This window comes from Mauremys mutica, chromosome 4 (assembly GCF_020497125.1).
Source record: "Mauremys mutica isolate MM-2020 ecotype Southern chromosome 4, ASM2049712v1, whole genome shotgun sequence".
NCBI classification, from domain to species: domain Eukaryota; kingdom Metazoa; phylum Chordata; order Testudines; family Geoemydidae; genus Mauremys; species Mauremys mutica.
The window spans coordinates 147256680-147278452 of record NC_059075.1 but is presented as its reverse complement, the minus strand read 5'-3'; the positions used below and the strand labels follow the sequence as shown (position 1 = coordinate 147278452).

At 49.4% G+C, this 21773-nt stretch overlaps 2 protein-coding genes across 2 annotated transcripts; one reads left to right on the top strand and one right to left on the bottom strand.

Annotated features, from left to right (window-relative positions):
- The first annotated feature begins 3869 nt into the window (after nt 1–3869).
- LOC123370270 (serine/arginine-rich splicing factor 7-like) lies at nt 3870–4878 on the top strand. The gene has a single exon (XM_045016648.1). The coding sequence runs from the start codon at nt 3891–3893 to the stop codon at nt 4593–4595; it is 705 nt and encodes a 234-aa protein (XP_044872583.1). The 5' UTR covers nt 3870–3890; the 3' UTR covers nt 4596–4878.
- A 2317-nt stretch (nt 4879–7195) lies between these two features.
- On the bottom strand, nt 7196–14742 carry LOC123370269 (serine protease FAM111A-like). Its single transcript, XM_045016647.1, has 3 exons — nt 14632–14742; nt 13858–13996; nt 7196–11825 (listed from the first exon to the last, which is right to left on the bottom strand). Exon 3 carries the CDS (start codon nt 11781–11783, stop codon nt 9924–9926), a length of 1860 nt encoding a protein of 619 aa, XP_044872582.1. The 5' UTR covers nt 11784–11825; nt 13858–13996; nt 14632–14742; the 3' UTR covers nt 7196–9923.
- Nucleotides 14743–21773: the final 7031 nt, after the last annotated feature.

Sequence of the window (21773 nt, the reverse complement as noted above, 5' to 3'; positions counted from 1 at the left end):
CTGGGAGGTGGGAGAAGTGGAGTGGCGACAGCGTGCTCTGGGAGGAGGGGGAACAGAGTTGAGCTGGGGCAGGGAACTGCCGCACGGCTCCCCGGGCCGGGGGGAGCTGCTGCGGGGTGGGGGCGCCACAGGGCAGAGGGGGGGAGCTGCTGCAGGGGGGAGGGGGGACGCAAGGTGGAAGTTTCGCCTAGGGCACGAAACATCCTTGCATCTGCCCTGCCCTCAATCCTAATCCACAGCCCCCTGCTATCCCAGCCCTTCCCCCCAGAGCCTGCTGGTGCCCCTCAACCCCACCCTGAGCCCTCCACTATCCCAGCCCTGCCCCTAGAACTCCTCAGCCCCAACCTGAGCCCCCCCGCCCATATCCGAGCCTTGCACCCCCCCAACTCTGCTTGTGCCCCTTGATCCTGACTTGCAACCCCCTGCTATCCCAGCCCGGGCCTTCCCCACGTGGCTCTGCAGTTGTATGCCTAACTCAATTCTGAAATCAGACCTGTGGCTTTTTTAGCCTGGCAGGATCCCTTTTAGAAACTCCCTTAAGGAGCTCTCAGGGCTTGTTGGCTGCCTCCCAGCCAGCACTCCCCTTCCTAATCATCCTTAGAATTTGTCAACACAATCTGCTTGGTGTTTGCAGACAGAGCGCTGTGCACAGCCAGAACCGGTTTGAACAGCTGCAAACCCTGATTAATAGGCAACTGCTAGCCAGGTGTCTGGGTCTTTATGACCCGAGCCTGCCAGTGGTGCAAATCCTTGCAAAGGAACAGGATCCCCACAGCCAGAGCCGTTGGGCTTGGCTTTTACTGAGAAGAGACCTGAGTATCAACCCTGTGCGTTGAGTCATTCCGTTGGAGCTGGCTTCCTAGAACCTTGGGCGTAGGCCCAAGGGGAACAGTGACCATTGCTTAGTGACTGGAACCTGGAAGGTTCAACCCACCAGCAACAATCACCCATTCCTGTCCCTGTTGCCCTTCACACCTGGTAACAGCCACAAAGCCAGCATGTCTCACCTATCGCATGCATTGCAGTGACACCCTAGATAGCTCCGCTGCAGGGTTTGAACCCATGAGTCGCCGTGACTCTGGGCAGCTATAAAGCAGGGGCTTTGATTGCCTGAGCTAAAGGATGGGCTCCTGCAGCCCTAAGGCTGTAGAAGTCATAAATCTCTGTAAGTGAGGTCGCCACTAGAGGAAGACAGAGTGCCGCTAGCCTGGGTTATGCATACAGCACACTGCCCCACTCGTCTGTGAATTGCAATAGCTTTTCCTGACTGCAGCCAGCCTGCCCTGAAACCTTGAGGCCCCTTTCACACAGGGAGTGTTTCTCCCAGCTGTTTGCTTAGCTTTTGAGTCAAACAGGTAAAAAAAAAAATCACACTCCTCAGAGGGGAATTGCCTGGGTCGAGAAGATGCATCCCCTCACCAAGACATAGGCAGTTCCCTGGGGATGCTAGGGTTATAGCATGGCTGGAAAATTGTCCCCTAAGTGTCTCAGCTCTTTCCTAACTGCGACCCTGCTCACTCTTGGCTGCTACCCCCCCCCCAACTGATTCCCCTTCCTCCTCTGCCCCCCATTTAGCTGAACGAGTCTCCAATCTCTTCCAACCAACAGGGCTGGCTGCCCAGAGAAAGATCTCCCCCAACCATGGGGAGGAGACCCAGCCCCGGTTTCCTCTTTGCCTGCCCAAGAGCCTCCCGCTTCCTACACATGAGAGAGGCCCCCCCCACTCCCAGCAGCATGGAGCCCAGCAACTCCCTAGCACAGCGGTGATAGGTGCAGCTGGGAGAGCAGATGCCAGCTGGATGGGAGCAATCAGCAGCGCTACAGCTGCCACCCACAGTCCTGAGACACCAAGCCAGGAGCCAAGGGCCCAATAATTTCACAGTAGCGGGGGGCTGCCCCAGCCAAGTTAGAATGTTCTGAGTCACACAGCTGGGGCTGCTCTCATACTCCTAGGAAATTCCCACAACCCCCAGCAGGGGCACCTCGTAAGTTTCTTGGATTCATTATCATTGACCTAAAAAGGGAAATCATTATTGTGGAGCTAGTGATGAACCCTGAAAACTAGGTCGGAGCCAGCTAAGATCTCAGCTTCACCCTTCCTTCACGAACCAGCTCAATCATAGAATCATAGAATATTAGGGTTGGAAGGGACCTCAGGAGGTCATCTAGTCCAGCCCCCTACTCAAAGCAGGACCAATCCCCAACTAAATCATCCCAGCCAGGGCTTTGTCAAGCCTGACCTTAAAAACCTCTAAGGAAGGAGATTCCACCACCTCCCTAGGTAACCCATTCCAGTGCTTCACCACCCTCCTAGGTGCCCCCAGAACACCTCGCTATGTGACATGAGCAAGTGCTTAGCTACGGCGCTGAGGCCTAACATCCTTCCAGTGGGTTTAGTGTCTGGGTTCATTTCCCAGCTCTGCTCTGGACTCTTTCCAAGGCCTAGGGTGACTCAGGCAGCTAAATACCTCTGAGGAGCTGAGCCTGTCATGTACACCTTGTGCCCGGTAGGTTGCAGGGCTGCTCCTAGCAGGTCAGGCTCCTGTACCAGATACGGACTGGCTGCAGAGCTTCCATCAGAGAAGGCGTTACCAAAGATGTGTTCCCTTTAAGGGACATGAATACATGGCCAGGCATGGCTGGTATAGGCTCAGGGAAGGGATGTTACAGATGGTGCTGCCTAGTTTAGCATTCCAGTGTAGGGCCTTCTTAGGCTATGTCTACACTACAGCTGCAACAGTGGCCTAGCTAGTACTGCAGCTGTGCCACACGTCATAGCGGCTGTCGGCTGAGCTTATTGCACACCCCAGGGATGGGGCTCCTGACTCTCCCTTCCTCCACAAGCTCCCTGGGTACCACCCACCTATCCCCCTCTACTGTAGGGGCTTTGCACTTCCCTGCCTCTCCCCTCAGGCCAGGGGTTCTGGATCCACACCCCCCCCCCGGCCCATGCCAGGTCCCCCCAGATAAGTTCCATAGCTAGGCTGCAGGATTTAGGATTTCACTTTACAGTTACCAGCTCTTCTGGTTGTAAGGAAACTTCTAGAACCATGAGCCTGCTGCACCGTAGTCCTGAGTCTGCAGGCAGGCAAGCATTGTAGCTCTAAAGTGAGAACTAGCCCTTTGCTAACACTCAGGCCTGCGGGTCTCCCCTACTGGGCCTGAGCCAAAGCCCTCTGGAAGCAATGAGAAGACTTAGAGGGAGGACAAAGGCCCTGAGCCTTAAAAATATTTAGGTTCCTAACTCCCACGGGTTTCAAGAGGAGTTAGGCACCTACATACCCTAGAGGTTCTGTGCCAGTGACCATTGTATAGACTCACTGGCTGGTTCCACATCCGTCTACGCTACAGCCATGGTTTTCAGAAGCGATTACAGTTTCCAAGGGATGGGGGAGGTGGGTTTGTCAGCTGGAGATACTCACTGGAAGCCAGGCCTTTGTGGGGAGTCTCCCTTTCCAGGCATCCCTGAGATTAAGGCCCCCTCCAAATCACTAGATACTCAAACTTGGCCTTACAAGCCCCACCTCGTTTTTATAAGCTGTTTGGGACACACTCCTTTGCCCTGGCTACCAACACAACCGGGCTGCAGCTGCACAGCAAGGGTTGTCCCATGGCACACCCTGCCATCAACCCACACTGTGTTTTGAACCACTGAATTGCGGGGGAAATCCAGGCCATTTTCCCAGGCTGCCTTGCCAGGGGATAGAGTTTGCACAGGACGTGGAGCAGCACTGGCAAGGCAATGCATTCTGGGACACAGTACTGCAAAGACAGCTCAGCTGGTTCGGTGACAGGGGCACAGCTGGGAGACTCCCCTCCCCTCTGTACAGCTAAGACAGTATTAGGCCCTGGTTGCAAGAAGCTGCCCGGTGGCGGTTGGCGCGGGAACCATGTCTCGCTACGGCCGCTATGGAGGCGAGACCAAGGTGTACGTGGGGAACCTGGGCACCGGCGCCGGCAAGGGCGAGCTGGAGCGAGCCTTCAGCTACTACGGGCCCCTGCGCACCGTGTGGATCGCGCGGAACCCGCCGGGCTTCGCCTTCGTGGAGTTCGAGGACCCCAGGGACGCGGAAGACGCGGTGCTCGGACTGGATGGAAAGGTGCTGTGCGGCTCGCGGGTGAGAGTGGAGCTGTCCATGGGCATGCCCCGCCGCTCGCGCTACGACAGGCCTCCCGCGCGGCGCCCCTTCGATCCCAACGACCGATGCTACGAGTGTGGAGACAAGGGTCATTATGCTTATGACTGCCACCGCTATATCCGGAGGAGGAGGAGCAGGTCACGTTCTAGATCTCATTCAAGGTCCAGAGGAAGAAGGTATTCTAGGTCACGCAGCCGAAGCCGTGGTAGGAGATCCAGGTCAGCTTCCCTTCGCAGATCGAGGTCGGTGTCACCTCGTAGATCTAGATCAGCCTCACCCCGTAGATCCCGATCACGTTCTTTAAAAAGATCAAGATCTAGATCAAGATCCAGATCCAGATCTGCTTTATGGCCACGAAGCAGCCGGTCAAAGTCCAGATCACCATCTCCAAAGAGAAGTCGTTCACCATCAGGAAGCCCTCGAAGGAGGAGTGCAAGTCCTGTAAGAATGGACTGAAATTTCAAAGTTAACCTTTTAGGAAGAAAGTTATTTTGTTTACGTTGTTATAAGGGATTTTGTGTCTGATGTAAATGGTAAGGGCTTAGTCCTAGAAGGGTATTTCAATCAAATAACAATTGGCCTGGATTGGGATCTTCTAAATTGTGACATCACATTCGTAGATTAGTGCGCAACTTTTTTTGTTGTATGCATTTGCATCCTGTGATCTGAAAATGTGGGACTTTTTTTATTGACACATAGAAATAAAATGTGTATTTCTAACTAAAAAAAAAAAAAAAAATGCCATTGTGCTCACCACGAGAAGGGCAGGCACAAACTACGCTCAGAGCCAACCGGCTGGCTACAAGCTCAGTTAAAAGTTCTAGTACGAGACAACCTTTAGATTTACTCCTCTGTGCCTGGAGCACCAGCAAAGAGAAATGAAAGGAAAATGGTTGGTAACGAGCAGAGATCCTGAGGATCCTACGCTTCGTCAAACCGGTGAGCTTCCAATGGATACAGTCAAACCCCAGTTTGTTCTGGCTGGCACCAGAAAACAGTTTCCTGCCGAGATAGCAGGGGTGCCTCTGTGCCCTTCCAGCAAGCAAACTGCCAGGGAGCTTGCGCTTAGCCCGCTGCTGCTAGGGCTTTCCAGGCCCAGGCAAAAGGTAATTAGAGGGCAGACCTGTTTAGAAAAAAATCCCTTCGTTTCTCTTCTGTTCCTGATTTAAGAGTAATTGGGCAGAGGGGTGAATGGGGAGCAGCTGGCAGAGATCAGCAAGGTAAGGGCAGCTGGGGCGTAGTCAGGACACTGGAGTGAAGTGGCAGAGGACCAGAGCCCTCACCACAGATAAGCAGGTGGGCAGAAGCCGAGGAAGCTAATGGGCAGCGGGAGCCTAAGAAGCCCCTGGCTGCCTGGCCCATCGCTCTGGACTGAGCAGTTACTCCCACTGCAGCTCTGTGCTGGGAAGCTGCAGGACACCAGTCAATAGGCTGAGGCAGGGGCAGGGCTGGGGAGCAAGGACAGAGCAGGGAGGGGAGAACTAGCAGGGACCTCAGACTCGGGAGGAGCGAGGTAACCCTTTGATGTCAGGCTTTTGCCAGGGGTCACACCAGCTGGGGTTCAAGGGTTAATACCCAGGGCAAAGGTCTTACATTCCCTGAATGACCCAGACTGATATAACCTACAGGCAGGGGCTGCTTCCCCCAGTGCCAAGATGCAGCCACCTCTGGGGAAGAGCACACACATGGTGTTTAGCACAGGAATCAGGAAGGGATCCCATGGTGAACTGAAGTTGCAGGGGTGGGGTTTAAGACCCACTGACCCAATCCCACTGGAGTTTGGCCAGGACCGCAGGGTTCACATCCCTATCCTGGCACAGCACTGGGGACCACTCGTGATGAGCTGACAGGTCTATTTTCGGTTTCGCCACAGAGCATCTGGTCCAGTGCCCAAGTTGAGGAGGACACAAACGAGTCTGGGACCGATGCCCAAGTGCCTCGAAGCTTCAGGAGCAGAGCTGGGATCTCCCCCTTGTGGTCACAATGTCTCCCTGCACTCCTGGCAACTGGCACAGCACAGCTCTCAGGGCTGAGCCGACGCCTTTGGTGCAGGGGCAAGGCGCCCAGAGAGACAGCGACTGGACAGAACAGCTGCCCCTGCCCCCCAGGCTGAGAGCAGAGACCTGGCTGGCACACATGCCTAGGGTGATCAGACAGCAAGTGTGAAAAATCGGGAGAAGGGGTGGGGGGTAATAGGAGCCTATATAAGAAAAAGACCCAAAAATCGGGACTGTCCCTATAAAATTGGGACATCTGGTCACCCTAGACAAGGCCCTCTCGTGGATGCACAGCTGGAGATGGCATCATTGGGCTCTTGCATGGAGATTCAAGTGACTCCATTTCCCTCCTCAAATGAAACCGATACAGTCCTGAGCACATGGGCTAGGATAAGGCAGCAAGCTAGCGACCGGCGCTGAGCTCCGTGACGCTGAGGCAGAGCCGTGTTTGGAGGGATTGCACGGATACCCATCAGTGTCCTGGCCATTGTGCCAGGGAGCTCCTGGCATTGGCCATCAGTAACACCCAGCACAGCGCTGTGTGTGATTACCAGTCACTGCGGGGGACTGGTGCAGCCATGAGATCTCCAGCCAGCGAGGAAGAGGGACGAGTCAGCGCTGGTAGGCAAGTTTTCACTGGCAAAGCCTTTTCATGCAGAGCTTTGCAGACCTATGACCCAATGGGGGATTTGCCTGGGGCACCAGGGTTAAAGTGCCATAGGCTGTAATCTCCCTGCAGCTGTGTTGCTCTCAAGACTGACTGAGTACAGAGGGAGAAGAGCTCCACCTACTGAAATGACACCGCTTCCTACAGCACAGTGATTTTCTCTGGAGACTTCTTATCTGTGCGCTGAGCTGGCTTGGGTGCTGCTGACTGTAGGGGTCACAGCACAAGGTGATACCATTGGAGGCTTTTTGGACTCTGCAACTTCTGATAACCCCCCCAACTCCACTCCTGACCGCCCCCCCGTCCCCAATACACATACTAAATGGTAGAGGTTTCTTACTGGCTTAATAAAAACTCAATGAACACATCAACATGAGAGATATTTTAAAACATTTATTTAAAGATTGACAGCTTGCATAGCTATTGGTACATGAGCATCAATACACAGATGTGAACAAATTTTATCCCATTAAGAATTTTTAAGAGACATTTTCAGATTCAACAGCCTTTATTTCCTTTATCTAGTGACTAACTTCATTTTAGAGATTAAATAGATGAGTGATTTGTTTTTTTTACTTATGACCTTGATGTATTCTTTGTGTAAGTCTCAACTTGTCCAAACTTGCACTTGGCAGTTCATATGAGGTAGCATAAGGCTGCAACCTCTGGGTTGCCAGCAGTGTAGTGCACTGTTTACTTTAAAACGACTCACAGGAGCAAGAACAAAAAGAGCAGGAAACTCCCCCCCTCCCCCAGGCATTGAGAGAAAAAGGAATCTTGTCAGGTTAAACTGAAGAAGGATGTGTCATTCTGTGGCCCAGTTTAAAGACAATATTTCAGTTATAAGTGTGCATGTCGTTCCCTGGATGTAGAGTTTGCTGCACCAACTCAAATTTCATGCAACTCCCAGTCTACAAGGCAGAAAAATCTCTTCCTCAGCCACACACACAAAACACTGATTGTTTAGATATAAAATTCAATCCAACTATAACCCATCACTTGGGGTTTTGGAAGAAAGAACAAACAGCAAAGAGGAACAGATTTCCTATAAAACCTGAGCATTGGTCCATCTAGTTCAGAATCCCAGTTCATCTGTGGCCAACGCTAGATGCTTAAGCAGAAGGCAAAAAGCCCCCATAATGCACCTTGCCAACCCCATAGTGTCAAACAAGAGGGAAATTCCTTCTCAGACCCCACCAATGGGTGATCATTTCACGCCCTGAAGCACAGGGACTCGGACATCTGGATTTTATATATTGCCAGTGAGCTTGTAATGCTAGGGATAAATTACTAGTTACACTGATGATAATGTAGTGTTAGTATGGAAGTGATGCTGCTAATGCCTGTGTTACTCCTTTGAGCGTACTGAGGGTGAACTTGATGATTCCAGAATCCTGAGCAGACTCAGAGTCAGTTAAGTGCTAGTGCAGCTAATAAAAAGTGCAGTGACTTCCTCTCTCCTGACAAGCCCGATTCCCGAGTGCTTATTCCCAGTAGAGATGGAAAGCAAAGTCATTAGCCAAATGATAGACTACAAGAGAAAGCAACGTGGAAATACTTAGTCCTGAGATCCATCACCTGTGAGTACCACAGGCAGAAGGAGAAAGGGTTAAAATGCCAGAGCTATAAAGCCTATAGTTACATGCATCTTTCATCCCTTCCAAACTGCTTTATATATTGTATATATAGGGATCGCTTGCCTACCACTAAAACACCGTTACCGCTAGGGACAATTTAACAGGGACAATGCACAGCACAACGTACAGGAAGAGATATGAAGAACTTTGACTGAAAAACAAGGTTTTTCCTTCCTATTTGCTAAAATCTAATTATCAAGGACAGATTTTAGTTAGGATAGCCTGGCTAATATCCTTGGTTTTGCTCCAAAAAAAGTGCTGTAAAAGTGCAGACTGCTTAAAGCTTTGGGTTTTGTTTTACACCTATTTAACTTCAATGACTGATTAACATTTTGGATAAAGGAAGATTCAACACCCTCACCCTTTTAGTCAAGGAGCGAGAATTCACAATGAAGCTCCATGAGACATAGCAGAGATCAAGACACACAAAGTAAGAACTTTCAAACCTTTTTGCCTCTTGGAGGTATTAGACAGCACAAGCACCGTTTTAAAAGTGGTTTGCAGTTCACCTTTCAATCTCGGCGAGTCAAATTAACCACATCTGGGTAAACTGATGCTGCTGTCCCGGGGTCTTTTCATTCTAATCAAGTAAAGCAACTGTTTTATTAGTTGCTTCCTCTTAACCCACAAAGTTTCTATTCTCCATAAAGCTTGTTTGCCAGATGAAACAGTTCTGTAAAGACTCAGCTGGTTTTGAGGCCATGAGAAAGTTGCATCGGTTAAAACAAAGATGTGAAATGAAAGTGATTTAGTTTAACTAGTGCAGATCTCTGTGTGAACTAATCAGTTTAATTTCACACCTTTAAACTGGTACAACTTTTTTGTGGAGACAAAACCTCAGCATGAAACAAAAAACCCTGCAGTATGGTTCAATCCCTCCCTGATAGACTATGGATTGGGTTAAGGTTTTATAACACTTATTTTCATGACTTAGTTTAAAAAATAAGACACGGACAAAATTTAAGAAATCGTACATTTTTGGATTAGATTTCTGGTTTAAAATTTCCCTGATTTGAAACTCTGACCCTGTTGCTTCATTACCAGAAACAAAGGCCTCAGAGTGAGGTTCTTCCTGTGGGAGACAGAACATTGTATTTTAAAAGATTGCTTAATTACAGAATCCATTTTAACAGCCCACTAATTAGTTGCATCTCTTGGCAGTGAAGATGCATGTTACACAGCCCAAATGATGGAACAGGACCCATGAAGGTATGGGTCTCTTCTTACCACCACCACCTTCCAAGGTGCAAGTGATCATTCACGTGGATTAAGTGAAGCCAAGTCAGCTGAATGGGGATTTTATGGGTGGGTAAGTCCACAGGTCAATTTTGATGGGAACTGCCAAGCAAAAATAAGTCGGATGACAAAGGTTATGGAACGCAGAGATAAAATTGTTCCAACACACCAGCCATTGGGAGATGGCATTGGAAAAGCATTGCAAGGATTCAGGCAATGGGTCTCGGAGATGGAATTAACCCTGCCACTAAGTCTCATTTTCCAAGTCGCTGTCACTTTCCATTTTCACATCATTGGTCTCAGCACTGAGGGCTCCCTCACGGTTATTATGGAGAACCTCCGCAGTGACCTCAGAGCCACCAGTATCTCTCAGATGGCCTTCGAGCACAGACTTATACCACTCTGGATTCTTCTTTTTGATATCAGACAAAATGACTTTTATCAACTGGCCCCACTCAACAATGCTGTGCTCCTGTTTACAGTAACTGTACAAATAGCCAGCGGTGTGCATGGCGATCAGGCGTCCAGACGCATCAAACACAGGTGAGCCTGAGGAGCCACAGAAGAAACTGGTGTCATAGGTGACTACGTTAGGATTGGCAGTCACTTCCTGGAAGCTCCTTGGAGTGAACATGTGGATGCATTGGCTGTTTCCGCTCTCAGAGATGGTACCACAATTGGTACTGCTGTGGCCTTCCACCTGCCTTTTCTGGAGGCGTTCAATGCATCGCCACCCCCGCTCAAGTGGAGTTACTATAGAACACCCATCTGTGGACTTCTCCTTTCCATCTGGGTGGCCAATAATATAAATCAGGCCGCTATATGGTGGTGAAGATATATATTTTGCCAACCCATTTGGGAATTTAGAGCTCCTTTCCTTCAATTTCAAGATGGCGTAATCAAGAGCCCGGTCTGAGACTTCCCAACAAGGCTCTACGTAGAACCAATCATCTTCCTTAGGATGACTGTTTTCATAAGAGAAGGAAACCTTGACAGACTGACTAATTTCTGCCCAGTGCTGCTCCTCAACTCCTGGTCCTGCTATATCTCTCACCACGTGATGACAGGTGAGGATGTACCCATCACATAACACAAAGCAAGTGGCACAGCCCCTGTTTCCGTTGTAGTCCCATTCTACATCCCCTACGGAGTTGCTGAGTCCAGCAAGGAGTTTATGCACCCGAACCGGAGTGGAGTTCTTCGCCTCCTTACTAAAATTTTTTCTATGCAATTCCAGCAGAGCTTTGACATGTTTGCCTGACTCTGTAACTTCCTCTTCAAAGAACTCTTTGATCAATTCACTTTGGTTCTTTAATTCAGGATACTGGGCCAGAAGAGCTTTTTCAAATTGATAGAATGCTTCCCCCTGTCGCTCCCGAGCGGCCCCACCACGCTGCTCATTCCTTGCCTTAACAGCACGCTCAGATACAACCTCCACCTCAAATGACCGACTGTCTAAGTCATCGACAGAATAGTGACTATTGTATAATGTTTCGTTGTTCTCCATTAGATCCCACTCCTTTTCCTCCAAGAGGGGCAGAAACCGTCCATCCTCGCACAAAGCATTCTTGATGGTCTCTCCTTTCGGGGCAAAGACGCATATCTTGCAGCGCTCTTTTATAAACTCCTGGCGCATTATTTTTTGAATTTGTGCCCCATCAGGCCCTTTCTTTCCAATGGGTGCAATATAAAATACAACGCATTCAGTCCCTGTGCTGTCGAGTTGGCGGTATCCTTGCTCACCACCTCCCTGGTCTCCCTTCACTTTATAAAACTTCATTTCGAAGTGGGACTTCTGAGGCAGGCACTTGAGGGGCATTCCCAAGTTCACAAACCCCTTAATCTCCCTCTTCCCCTGCAGATGCATCTCCTTGCCCTGCTGCTTCTTGATGTGAGTCCGGATATCTTTCAGAGCCATCAGAGCCCTGTAAATACTGTCATTGGCTTTGCCTTTCACCACATACTCCACTCCATTTTTACCTAAGTTAATAGTGAATTCTCTGTCCTCACTGGCAATGGATTCAGGGTCTTGGGCTCCAGGTCTCTCAGTAGACATCGGCGTACTACCAATGTCTTTCAGAGCATTGGCACCAGTGTTGGATCTCATGCTTTTTGGCGTGGGGGGGTTTGAACCCTTCACATTCTCTTACTGAACAACAACAACAACAAAAACAGTGTGAATAGACAACAGCTGCAGTTTCCCTTTTGTAGCCCTACGTCAGTGCTCTTCACTATTTTTGAAGTGAGGGCCACTTTGGCAAAAAACCTTCAATGTGAGAGCCACATGGGGTGGGGCTGAGGGGTTCAGAGTGAGAGGTGGCCCAGGGTAGGGAAGAGGGTGGCGTGCAAGGGTGAGTGCTGCTGGCTGGGGATGAGGGGTTCAGGGTGCAGGACAGGGCTCAGGGCTGGGGTAGAGGGTTGGGATGTGGGGGGCTAGGGCTCTGGCTGGGGGTTAGGGATCTGGGGTGCTGCCAGGGATGAGGAGTTTGGGGTGCAGGCAGGCTGCCCTGGGGCTGGGGCCAGAGGACTCCCCCAGCCCTCTCCCTGCCAGCAGCAGCTAACTCCAGGAAAGGGGCCTCTCTCCCCCCTGCCGGCAGGAAACACGGAGCTCTGGGGGGAAGGGGTCCTCTCGCCCCTCTGCCTGCAGGTGGCATGGGAGCTCCAGGGAAAGGGGCCCTCTCTCCCCTCTGCTGGCAGGCAACACGGGAGCTCCGGCCACGAGGGAGAGGCCCAAGGCAGCCCTGCAAGCCTCAACTTGCTCCCCTCCCCAGTTCCCTATTTCTCTCCTCTCCTCTCCAGGTCCCTGCTGCATGGCCCTTTAGAGCTGCTGCACAGCTATTTATAGCCTGCTGCGCACTCACACAGCTTAGAGAATTTAGGACCCACACTTAGGGTCGATGGGAGCCACCAATGGCTCGCAGGCCTTGCAATGAAGAACACTGCCGTACTTTATGTTAAATCAAAGCACCAAGGCTCAGTACTGAGATACATCACTGCAGGCTTTATTGGTCATGTCTGCACTGTGTGCATGTTCACACACCACTCCCATAAAGTCCTGTCACACCAAGTATAAAATCTGGCATGGTTCCTCTAGTTCTGGTCAAGAACCCAGAGGTGATTATCCCAGAATACTGCACCTGTTCCTGTTAACCCTAACTCAGCTCCCTTCCTAAAATCCAGAATTTTAATAGTAACATATAAAGAAAAGAAGATTAGAGAACAGCCGTGAACACTCCTTCCAAACATGTTCCGATTGGCGAAATTATCTCTGGTCCTCACTCATACACCAAATCCCACTAGTCCTTCCCCTAGCATTGTGGGATTGCCTGGGAGGACTGACTAATATAGCTTTGCTGCAAACCCAGTAACTCTGTGTTGCACCCATTAACTAAACCATACCCAGGACCACCTTACCCCAAAGCAAGATAAGAGCACTGTTTAGTGGATAGGGCCTGAAAGCAAAATAATACACCCCCACACACACGATGGCAGGGTCATTTGAGGTGACGAGGACTCTATATTGAAACCAAACCCCAGACCAGTGCTTCAAGTGTGAAGTTGACAACGGTTAGACAGCTGGTGTGCTCATGCCACTGCCCATCACTCTGATTAATACTGTCTCATTGTTTCCTTGTGTTCCTGCCCTCTGTTCACACCTATTATCTTTTTTCTTATACTTAGCCTGTGAGGCAATGCTTCCTAAACTGTGGAGCGCATCTCCCGAGGGGGGCATGAAGAAACATTCAAGGGGTGCATGGTGGGACCCAGGCCAGCCACCACAGGGTGAGGTGGGTAGGGGCAGGAGGGACGGAGCACCACCCAGCTCCACTCTGCCCCTAGCCCAGCTCTGCTTTCGTTCCCTCTCTGCCCCACAGGCCAGCTCTATCTCTTGTCCCAGCTCCTCCCTCTTCCCCAGCTCTGCCTTCAGCCCAAGCTCCTCTGCTGAGCCAACCCTGCAGTAGTGGAGTGGGGTACTGACAGATTCCATTACAGGGGCATGACAGGAAAAGTTTGAGCACCACTGCTATAATGGGTTTGGGATAGGAACTGTCTTATTATGTGTGCAGACAGCACCTATCACAGGAAGGTCCCGGCCCATGATTGGAGCTCCTATAAGCTACCATACTGCTAATAAAATAATAATACATCACATAAGGAAATCTGACTTAAGAGTGAATTACCGGAAAACAATATGGGATGGTAGGTTTCTCGGGGGAACTGGCTGGACTCCTGCCGATGGGCGGCTTCCTGGCACTCATGCTGGCTCAGAAGCGGGAATAAGAAACCGAGGAGTCAAGAGATTTCACTGTTCGGAGACAGCTGCGAAAGAGTACGGACAATCCCTATTCACGTCCGATCTGCTTTGCCTTTCATCCTCCCACCTCATCACCACCCCTTCATCCGTGACATGCGGCAGAGTGAGTTTGGAAACAGCGCACCACTGCGCACAGGCTTTTGGAAACACTGTCCCCTTTGGAAATCCCCACGGATCATCCCACCTGGCCGGGGGCCGCAGGTCACACTCAGTTCTGACCACACAACACTGTGGTGGAGCAGGCAAATACCACGGGGAAAGGGAAGGGAGGAGCTGGCTAGGTGGGAGGGATTCTTTGTTTTCTCTGCAAAGGAGACTTTTGATTCATTTACCCCACTTGACCCTCCCTGAGGGGTCCTCCCCCACTCCTGGCCGCCCATGAAATCCATCCCTCCCGCATGGGGGCCTCCCTCCTCTTGGTCCCCACACATCCCTCCCCTGCTCAGCCCTCCCATCCCCCCACAGGGTCCTGCCCTCCCTCCTGGTCCCCACGGGATCCACCCGCCTCCCAGCCTCCATCTAGGATCTGCCCACAGGATCCTTCCCTCTCCTGCCCCCACGGGATCCTCTCCCCATCCAGCCCCCAGGGTCCCGCCCCCCCTTCCCGGCCAGTCCCCCGGGGGCTGCTCCAGCCTCTCACCGGGTCTCGGCTGCGCAGCGCGGGAGGCCGCCGGACAGTCACACGGTTCCCGCCACGGGGGAGACGCGGGATTCGCTGCACGTGCCCACGTCTCATTGGACACTGGGAAATGGCGGGGGGGGGGGAGGACGGGGCGAATCCACCTCATCATTGGGCCTGGGCCCCGCCGTCCTCGAAAGCTGATTGGCTGCCGGCTTTGCGGCAGATGCCGGGGGACAGGCACGTAGTTGGGTTTCGTTCAAGGAGCGCAGCCAATGTGGGGAGAGAGGCTCGATCACCATGACAACCCACTCGTGTCCCTGGCCCCACCCCCACAGGGCGGGAAGGCGGCTGGAGATTTTTCCACGGGCGGCCCGGCTCTAGCGCCGCTGTCTGGGCGGGGGGCGGGGGCGGTCAAGGGGCCTGGGCTCTGCAGCCAGGTCCCCCCTCCACCCCCAGCAGCCAAGCCCAGGCAGGTAACGTGGGGTGGGGAGAGCAGGGAGGGTTGGATAGGGGACTGATCAGGGGGTTGGGACCAGGGGGGTTTGGATAAGATGGGGTTTGGATAGGGGAAGGGCATCCAGGGGGGGATGGTCAGGGGGCAGAGAGCAGGGGTGTTGGGATAGGATGCTGGTGTCGGGGCAGTCGGGGGGTGGGGAGCAGGGGAGATTGGATGGGGGTGGGGGTTCCGGGGGGCTGGATAGGGGGCCAGGCTGTGCCTCGCTGTTTGGGGAGGCATAGCCTCCCCCAGCCTTCCCTACCCGGCCCTCCATACAATTTCTGTACCTGATGTGGCCCCAGGGCCAAAAAGTTTGCCCACCCCTGCCATAGGGGAGGGGTGGTAGAGGCTGACCTGGAAATGGGCCTGTTAGAGTCACTTTTTATATTTTACTCTAGCTCTTTTTAACCCCCCCCCCCCCCATCCCTGTGCTCATTATTTCCCCCTCACAAGTATCTTCCCCTTCAGATGACCTCTGTGATTTATTACGTGTCTCTGTAAGGTGATCCCCTCGCTCTCAGAACCACATACCCTGGTGTAATGCAGAAGAATCTCAGGCTATGTTGTGGGCACAGTGGTTTAACACACATCTTTACCATGGGGGCTTCTTGAGCTTGGTGATAGCTCAATAACTTGAAGACCACTCAGATTTCAATGAAAAACAAGAACAAGCTTTATTCACAGGGACTTACTGGCACCCCTGCTCGGCTTCTCTTCCACATGACACCCAGTGGGGCAGGGCCTCTTCCAGGTTTCTAAAAGGAGCTACACCTCATAAGCAGACATTCCCAAATACTACAAGCTTGCCATCCTACCTATGTGGAGCGTAACAAACCATATACCAGCTGGTTATGGACTGCCTTCTTGTGGCTTGATGTCACTGGTTGATGCTGCCATGACAGTGACTACTTTGTTATTCTAAAATTTAGATGCCACTTACGTTACCTACAACTTTGTCTAATTTAACAAAAGGGTAACAAGGTTGTGATCTGCCCTAAAGGAATTGCAAGGGTGTTGCCAGGGGGCTTGTCTCTGACCTTCAGAAGGCTCCCCAGAGCAAGCCAGTCTTGCTAAACCCTGAAAGACACAGATACAGTCTCACGCTTAAAGATGGACACACATGCAATAATTCTTTGAAAACAAATTTATTTAAAAGAAATAAGTGATTACAGTGTATTTAATAAAGCAAGAAAATACACAGAACATAGTAAAATGCAATAGAATTACATTTAAAGAATCATAATTAAAGCAGTGCAAAAACAAGAGAGTATATAGGATAGCTATCACATACAGGAAATACAGTAGTTTCAATGTAATGTTTATAAAGGTTCCACATACACAAAGGCTTTTAGTCTTAGTGTTACAATCTAGTCCTGTAATTAAAACAATGTAATATGCACAGTCTCTATACACACACACACACACACACACACACACACACACACAAGAAGCCATCCCTGTGCTATCAGAAGCCATATGCCAGAAGACAACAGCCTGCGTCCTAGAGCTCTACAGTGAGTACTGTGGCAGAGCTCTGACCTTGCTCCTGGGGGTCCTGCACTTCTAGGCAGTTAGTTTATGCTGCCTCAGTGGCTCACCGAGTTCTCTCACCAACCTCCTTGCAGGCCTATGATGAAAAGGGCTCAGTAGACTAACCCTGGCCCTAGAGAGAGAAGGGCTGCATGGAGGGTCTCACAGTCTCTGTTCAGCCTCCTGTCCTGACAGGGACCTGACTTCCCCTTCTAGGAGATGTTCCTGTAGTGGTGGGTTGTGGGCGGAACCCAGGCCCACCCTCTACTCCAGGTTCCAGCCCAGGGACCCTAATGGTAGCAGTTGTTAGCAGCCAGCCTTTCACTGCCAGAGTTGCTACATTTCCCTGGGCCACTTCCCCACAGCTCTCCTGCTTCTCCCCTCTTCACCCTTACCTTAGGGCTCCTTTGACAGTGTTTTAAGGTGTCTTTAGTAACCAGCCACACTTCCTCTCCCCTACCTGATTTGGGGGGGGTCCTTTTTATAGTATCAACAGGGCCTTAATTAGAGTCAGGTGGGCACATTAACTGAATGGCCTCACCTGACTCATTACAGGTTAATTAGAGTCAGGTGTTCTCATTAGCCTGGAGCAGCCCCTGCTCTGGTCAGTCAGGGAACAGAAAACTGTTAATCCAGTGACCAGTATATCTGCCTTCTGCTATTCTGCTATACCCAACTGGCCTGGATCTATCACATAACATAATGTTCCCATGCTGATTCGGTGACATTTTAACACTCACTCTGTACAGATGTGTATGACCCCACACCAAAGCAGCGGAGAATCAATTTCTGCTCCTCTCCACGTCAGCCCCTTCCCAATAATTTCCCAGTGACTAATTTTAAAGCAACACTAAGCCCCACCTGAAATTACATGTTTATAAGCTTCTTCATTTGAAATAATTGAAAACAATTACTACTTTCTGCCATGGTGTTACAATGAACGGGGCAATGTGAATGTGTGAATTCTCTCTAATGGAGGGAATCAGAAATTTTGTACTTGTCATATGCCCTGTACTGCTCAAGATTCTCCTTTAGCCCAGGTGAGTGAGTAAGCTCAGTTTTTAGGGCATGAGGAGCATTGGTCTATCTCCACTGCCTCCCTGAGCTCTGTCCTTGCTCCATATGTACAGCACAGTAATGGCAAATGTTACAAGGGTATGAAAATTAGCAATAACCACTTGCCCTAGCTGTACCAGTAAGTGGCACTAACACTCACTGCATTTGTTGCACTGTTGTGTGACTTGATTTCCTTTTCCCCTTTCATATCAGGTCTTTAAGCTTCCCATGTGAAAGAGAACTGGAGCTTTGCTGGCAACGGCTTATCCTGAGATACAGCCAACATTGCAGTCAGCACCGCTGGTTCCAAAGGGGTCTCCTTCTGATGGGGTGGTGGAAAGGTGCAATCAGATTCTGGGGGTTCAGCTGGCTATCTTTACAGAACAGCACCAAAGGGACTAAGACGAAACTATATATTTTGGCAAATACACTATTCATCCGAAAAATTTTGCCCAGCTCTACCTCCAACAATGACAAGACAGCTACAGTCTCCAACCAGCTCTAGAGATAAGCAAATCACCTAGTCATGCAAGCACCTACTTTGTTAGGATGCTGCTGCTGAAAGACAGGGCCTATAAGCCACTGAGAGGTGTCTGGAGTTCCATGCAATCTGAATAACAGAGGTGAAGAGAACACAGGGCAGTGGTGCCCAACCTTTTCCGTGGGGCGGGCACCAGACGACTAGCCGCCGAGGAGCATGGTCGCTGGACAAGCAGCCGTCAAAATGCGGCAACGTCATACAATGCGGCAGCGCTTCTTGACACGGCCGCTTTTCGGCGGCTGCTTGTCCAGCAGCCAGTAGGCGGGCACACATATATGCCCTGGCGGGCGCCATGGCACCCACAGGCACCGCGTTGGGGACCCCTGACATGGGGAGGGGCAAAGGCAGCTCTCTTTGGGCTCACCTGGGAGGGGAATTTGCCAGTATCCCTTTGTTATCTCTAACAATGTTGATGAATTTGGTGTTCCATGACCAGAGGAGCAAGTCACTGAGTTGGGACACAAGGAAAGCATTAGAGAGCAAAAGCACAGTTCCCTGCAGGAAGTGAATGGACCTGTCCGATTTGGGAACTAAACTTTTCAAGACTTTTTTCTCGTCTCTTTGCTTTAATATTGCCCTTTACTGCTGTTCTCCATCTCCTGGATTTTTCCCCAGTATCCTAAAAGTTTTGGGTTCCACTTGCATCCATGGCTCTGTTTGGATGCCGTGGGCTAGGAGAACCCTCTCTAGTAAAGAGTACACATCAACAAAGGCCCCTCGTTAACTTCAGAGCTTGCCTTGACAGAGGAAAAGGTCCAGGACACACACAATGAAAGAAAGTGCCTACCCGAAGAGCTTACACCCTCCATAGACAAGACAGAAGATGAGAGGGGAAAGAGGCACAGGGAGGGAAGTGACTCACCTCACAGCAGGTCAGTAGCAAAGCCAAGGAACAGAACCCATGTTTCCTGCCTCCCAGTGTCCTATCCACTGGACTGCACGGTCTCTCAACATTAAAGATTGCTTCTGCCCACTTCCCTTCTCCAACCCAGAAACAGTTGGTAAATACAACGCGCTTGTTTATTTTCTCCCTTCATGTAAAGAATATTCAGTATAATGAAGACATCAGTATGAAATGTTTTTTAAAATGTACTTAAATTGCCAGGATACAGATGTAAGTACACATGCTCGTATTTGGTACACACAGCAGTATATATACACACATCTGTAGTACATGGGCATCAACACAAAAAACAAGAAAAAATTACCAGTTTATTTTCTCCCAAGTTTAATTTTCTTTTAGTTTATATTTTGGAGGGGCATGGTCAGGTTCAAAAATATTTAAAAACACCACTTTCCTTTCTCAGATTGATTTTTAAAGCTTTATAAGGTTGTGCTAGTATTCACTTCTGACCTTGATATATTGTTAGCGTTTGTCTCAACTTAAGAAATGAAAATAGTTTAGTCAATTTCATATAATTCTCATGCCTCCGCCCAAGGCTGCGATGTTTGGATTGCAAAGAGGACAATGTTTTAAAAGTTTCACAGATTTCAGAGTATAAAGCAGAAGGTCATTAGATTATTTAGTCTGATCTCTTGTATATCACAGGCCATTAGATTTCACCCAAATACCCTTATATTAAGCACAATGACTTTAGTCTGCTCAAAGTATTTCAGCCACTTGGGAGACTAAAGCTGTTTTGTGCCATAGGCAGAAAGCAGAAGAGACCTAGGTACCACCAATGCCCAGGCCCCTGCAATGGCAGGGAATTGATTAGTTGAGATATTCCCAGATGATCCGAGCAGGTGACCCACATCCCACACTGCAGAGGAAGGCAAAAAACCCCAAGGCTCCTGCCAATTTGACCTGGAGAAAAATTCCTTCCCAACCCCAAGTCTGGTGATCAGTTAGACCCTGAGCATGGGCAAGACACACCAGCCAGCATCTGAGAAAGAGGATTCTACCACCTTAGAGCATTGAGCACACTGAAATTAAAGACACAATGAGTGAAACTCCCCTACCCTTCCTCACTTCAAGCCCAAGTTCTAAGACAAGCTTAACCTGACTGTCTCTTTAATAGAAATGTGTCATTTCTGAGCCCAATTTAAAGCTAATTTTTTAGTCATAGGTGTGTCATCCCCTGTAGAGAGCTTGATGTCCTGGTTCTCACTTCATGCAGCTCCTCATTTGAGAGCCAGAGCAAACTCACTAGGCACACAAAATACTGATCCGTTCGTTATTTAGGAAATCCATCTACATATAACTAAGCCTCTTCGTTTTCAGTTTAAAACTATTTTTACCAAAAGTGTCCCAGGTTTTATAAAAAGTATTATTCGGTTGTTTTCTGATTTTCACCCTACATTCAAATATATAAAAAAAACTTGTTTTATTAGAAAATACAATACATTGCATGAGATACACATATTAGGATAGTACATTAGTCTGTGTGTATATGCAAAGCTGCCTGTTGAAGTAATGCTATGTATTCGCGTAGAATATACACACAATAAACAGACAAGCACGCACAAAAGCTCTGAAGTGCGTGTGCATCCGAACATACTGATGAACCTGACAGATACATTTCAAGATAATGGTTTAAAGATTTGACACTAAAATGAGAAGAAAACAAAAATCTGTATCAGAATATGCTTCAGAACACAAGGAAGTCTTTGAAAGTTTAAAAAAAAACAAACCCCAGGAGACAAGGATGAAGCTGAGTGTATGCACTGCAACTGGTGTGGCCCAAATAATAAATGTAAATATTTATAGGCTAAATGTTCCAAGTCTACAGCAGTAAACTGTTTATTCACATGAAAAGTTTTATTTGGGGATTACAGAGATATTGTTTTCTTAAACTCGGAGGTGGCACTGTATTTTGAGTTCAGTTCCATTAATGAATGGAATTCAAAGCATTAATCTACTGAATACTTGTCCCCTGGCTTTCCATCCACCAAAAATAAACCTGATATTTACCTAGAAAAATTAGTAATTTTTGCATTGATTTTCACCTGTTCTTGTTGTTGTGGTAATAAACGCTGATAAATTCCTGGGGAAAGTAAAATAAAATAAAAACTGAAAATGAAGGGCCCTACATACAACATATTCCGAGCTCAGGTTATGGGAGTACAACTGCAATATGGAACAGACCCCGTATCAAACTCAGAGCACTATGTGGTCCAAAATGCCCTCTTCAGCAATGGCAAACTCTGCATGCTTCAAAGAAAGGTGAAAAGTTCCCACAATACACCTGCTCAATTGTGCAACAAATGGGGGGAATTCATTACTGCCTTCCCATGGATGCTCATCTTATGCATTGAAGCAAAGAGGTGGATACAACAGGACTTTATATATAGTCATTAAATGTTCCTGTGGGTATCAAATTGCTTGTCTGGGGATAATTATGCTAATGATAAAGTAATGCTAGTACAGAAGTGACTATTGATATCATATTGGTTATTCTAATGCCTATGTTATGCCTCTGAGCATGCCCATGGTGAACTAGAGGTTTCTAGATGCTTGAGCAGACTCAGACTGAACTAGTGCTAATGCAGTTAACCAAAAGTGCAGTCCCTTCGGAGAACTGATCAATCAGCACA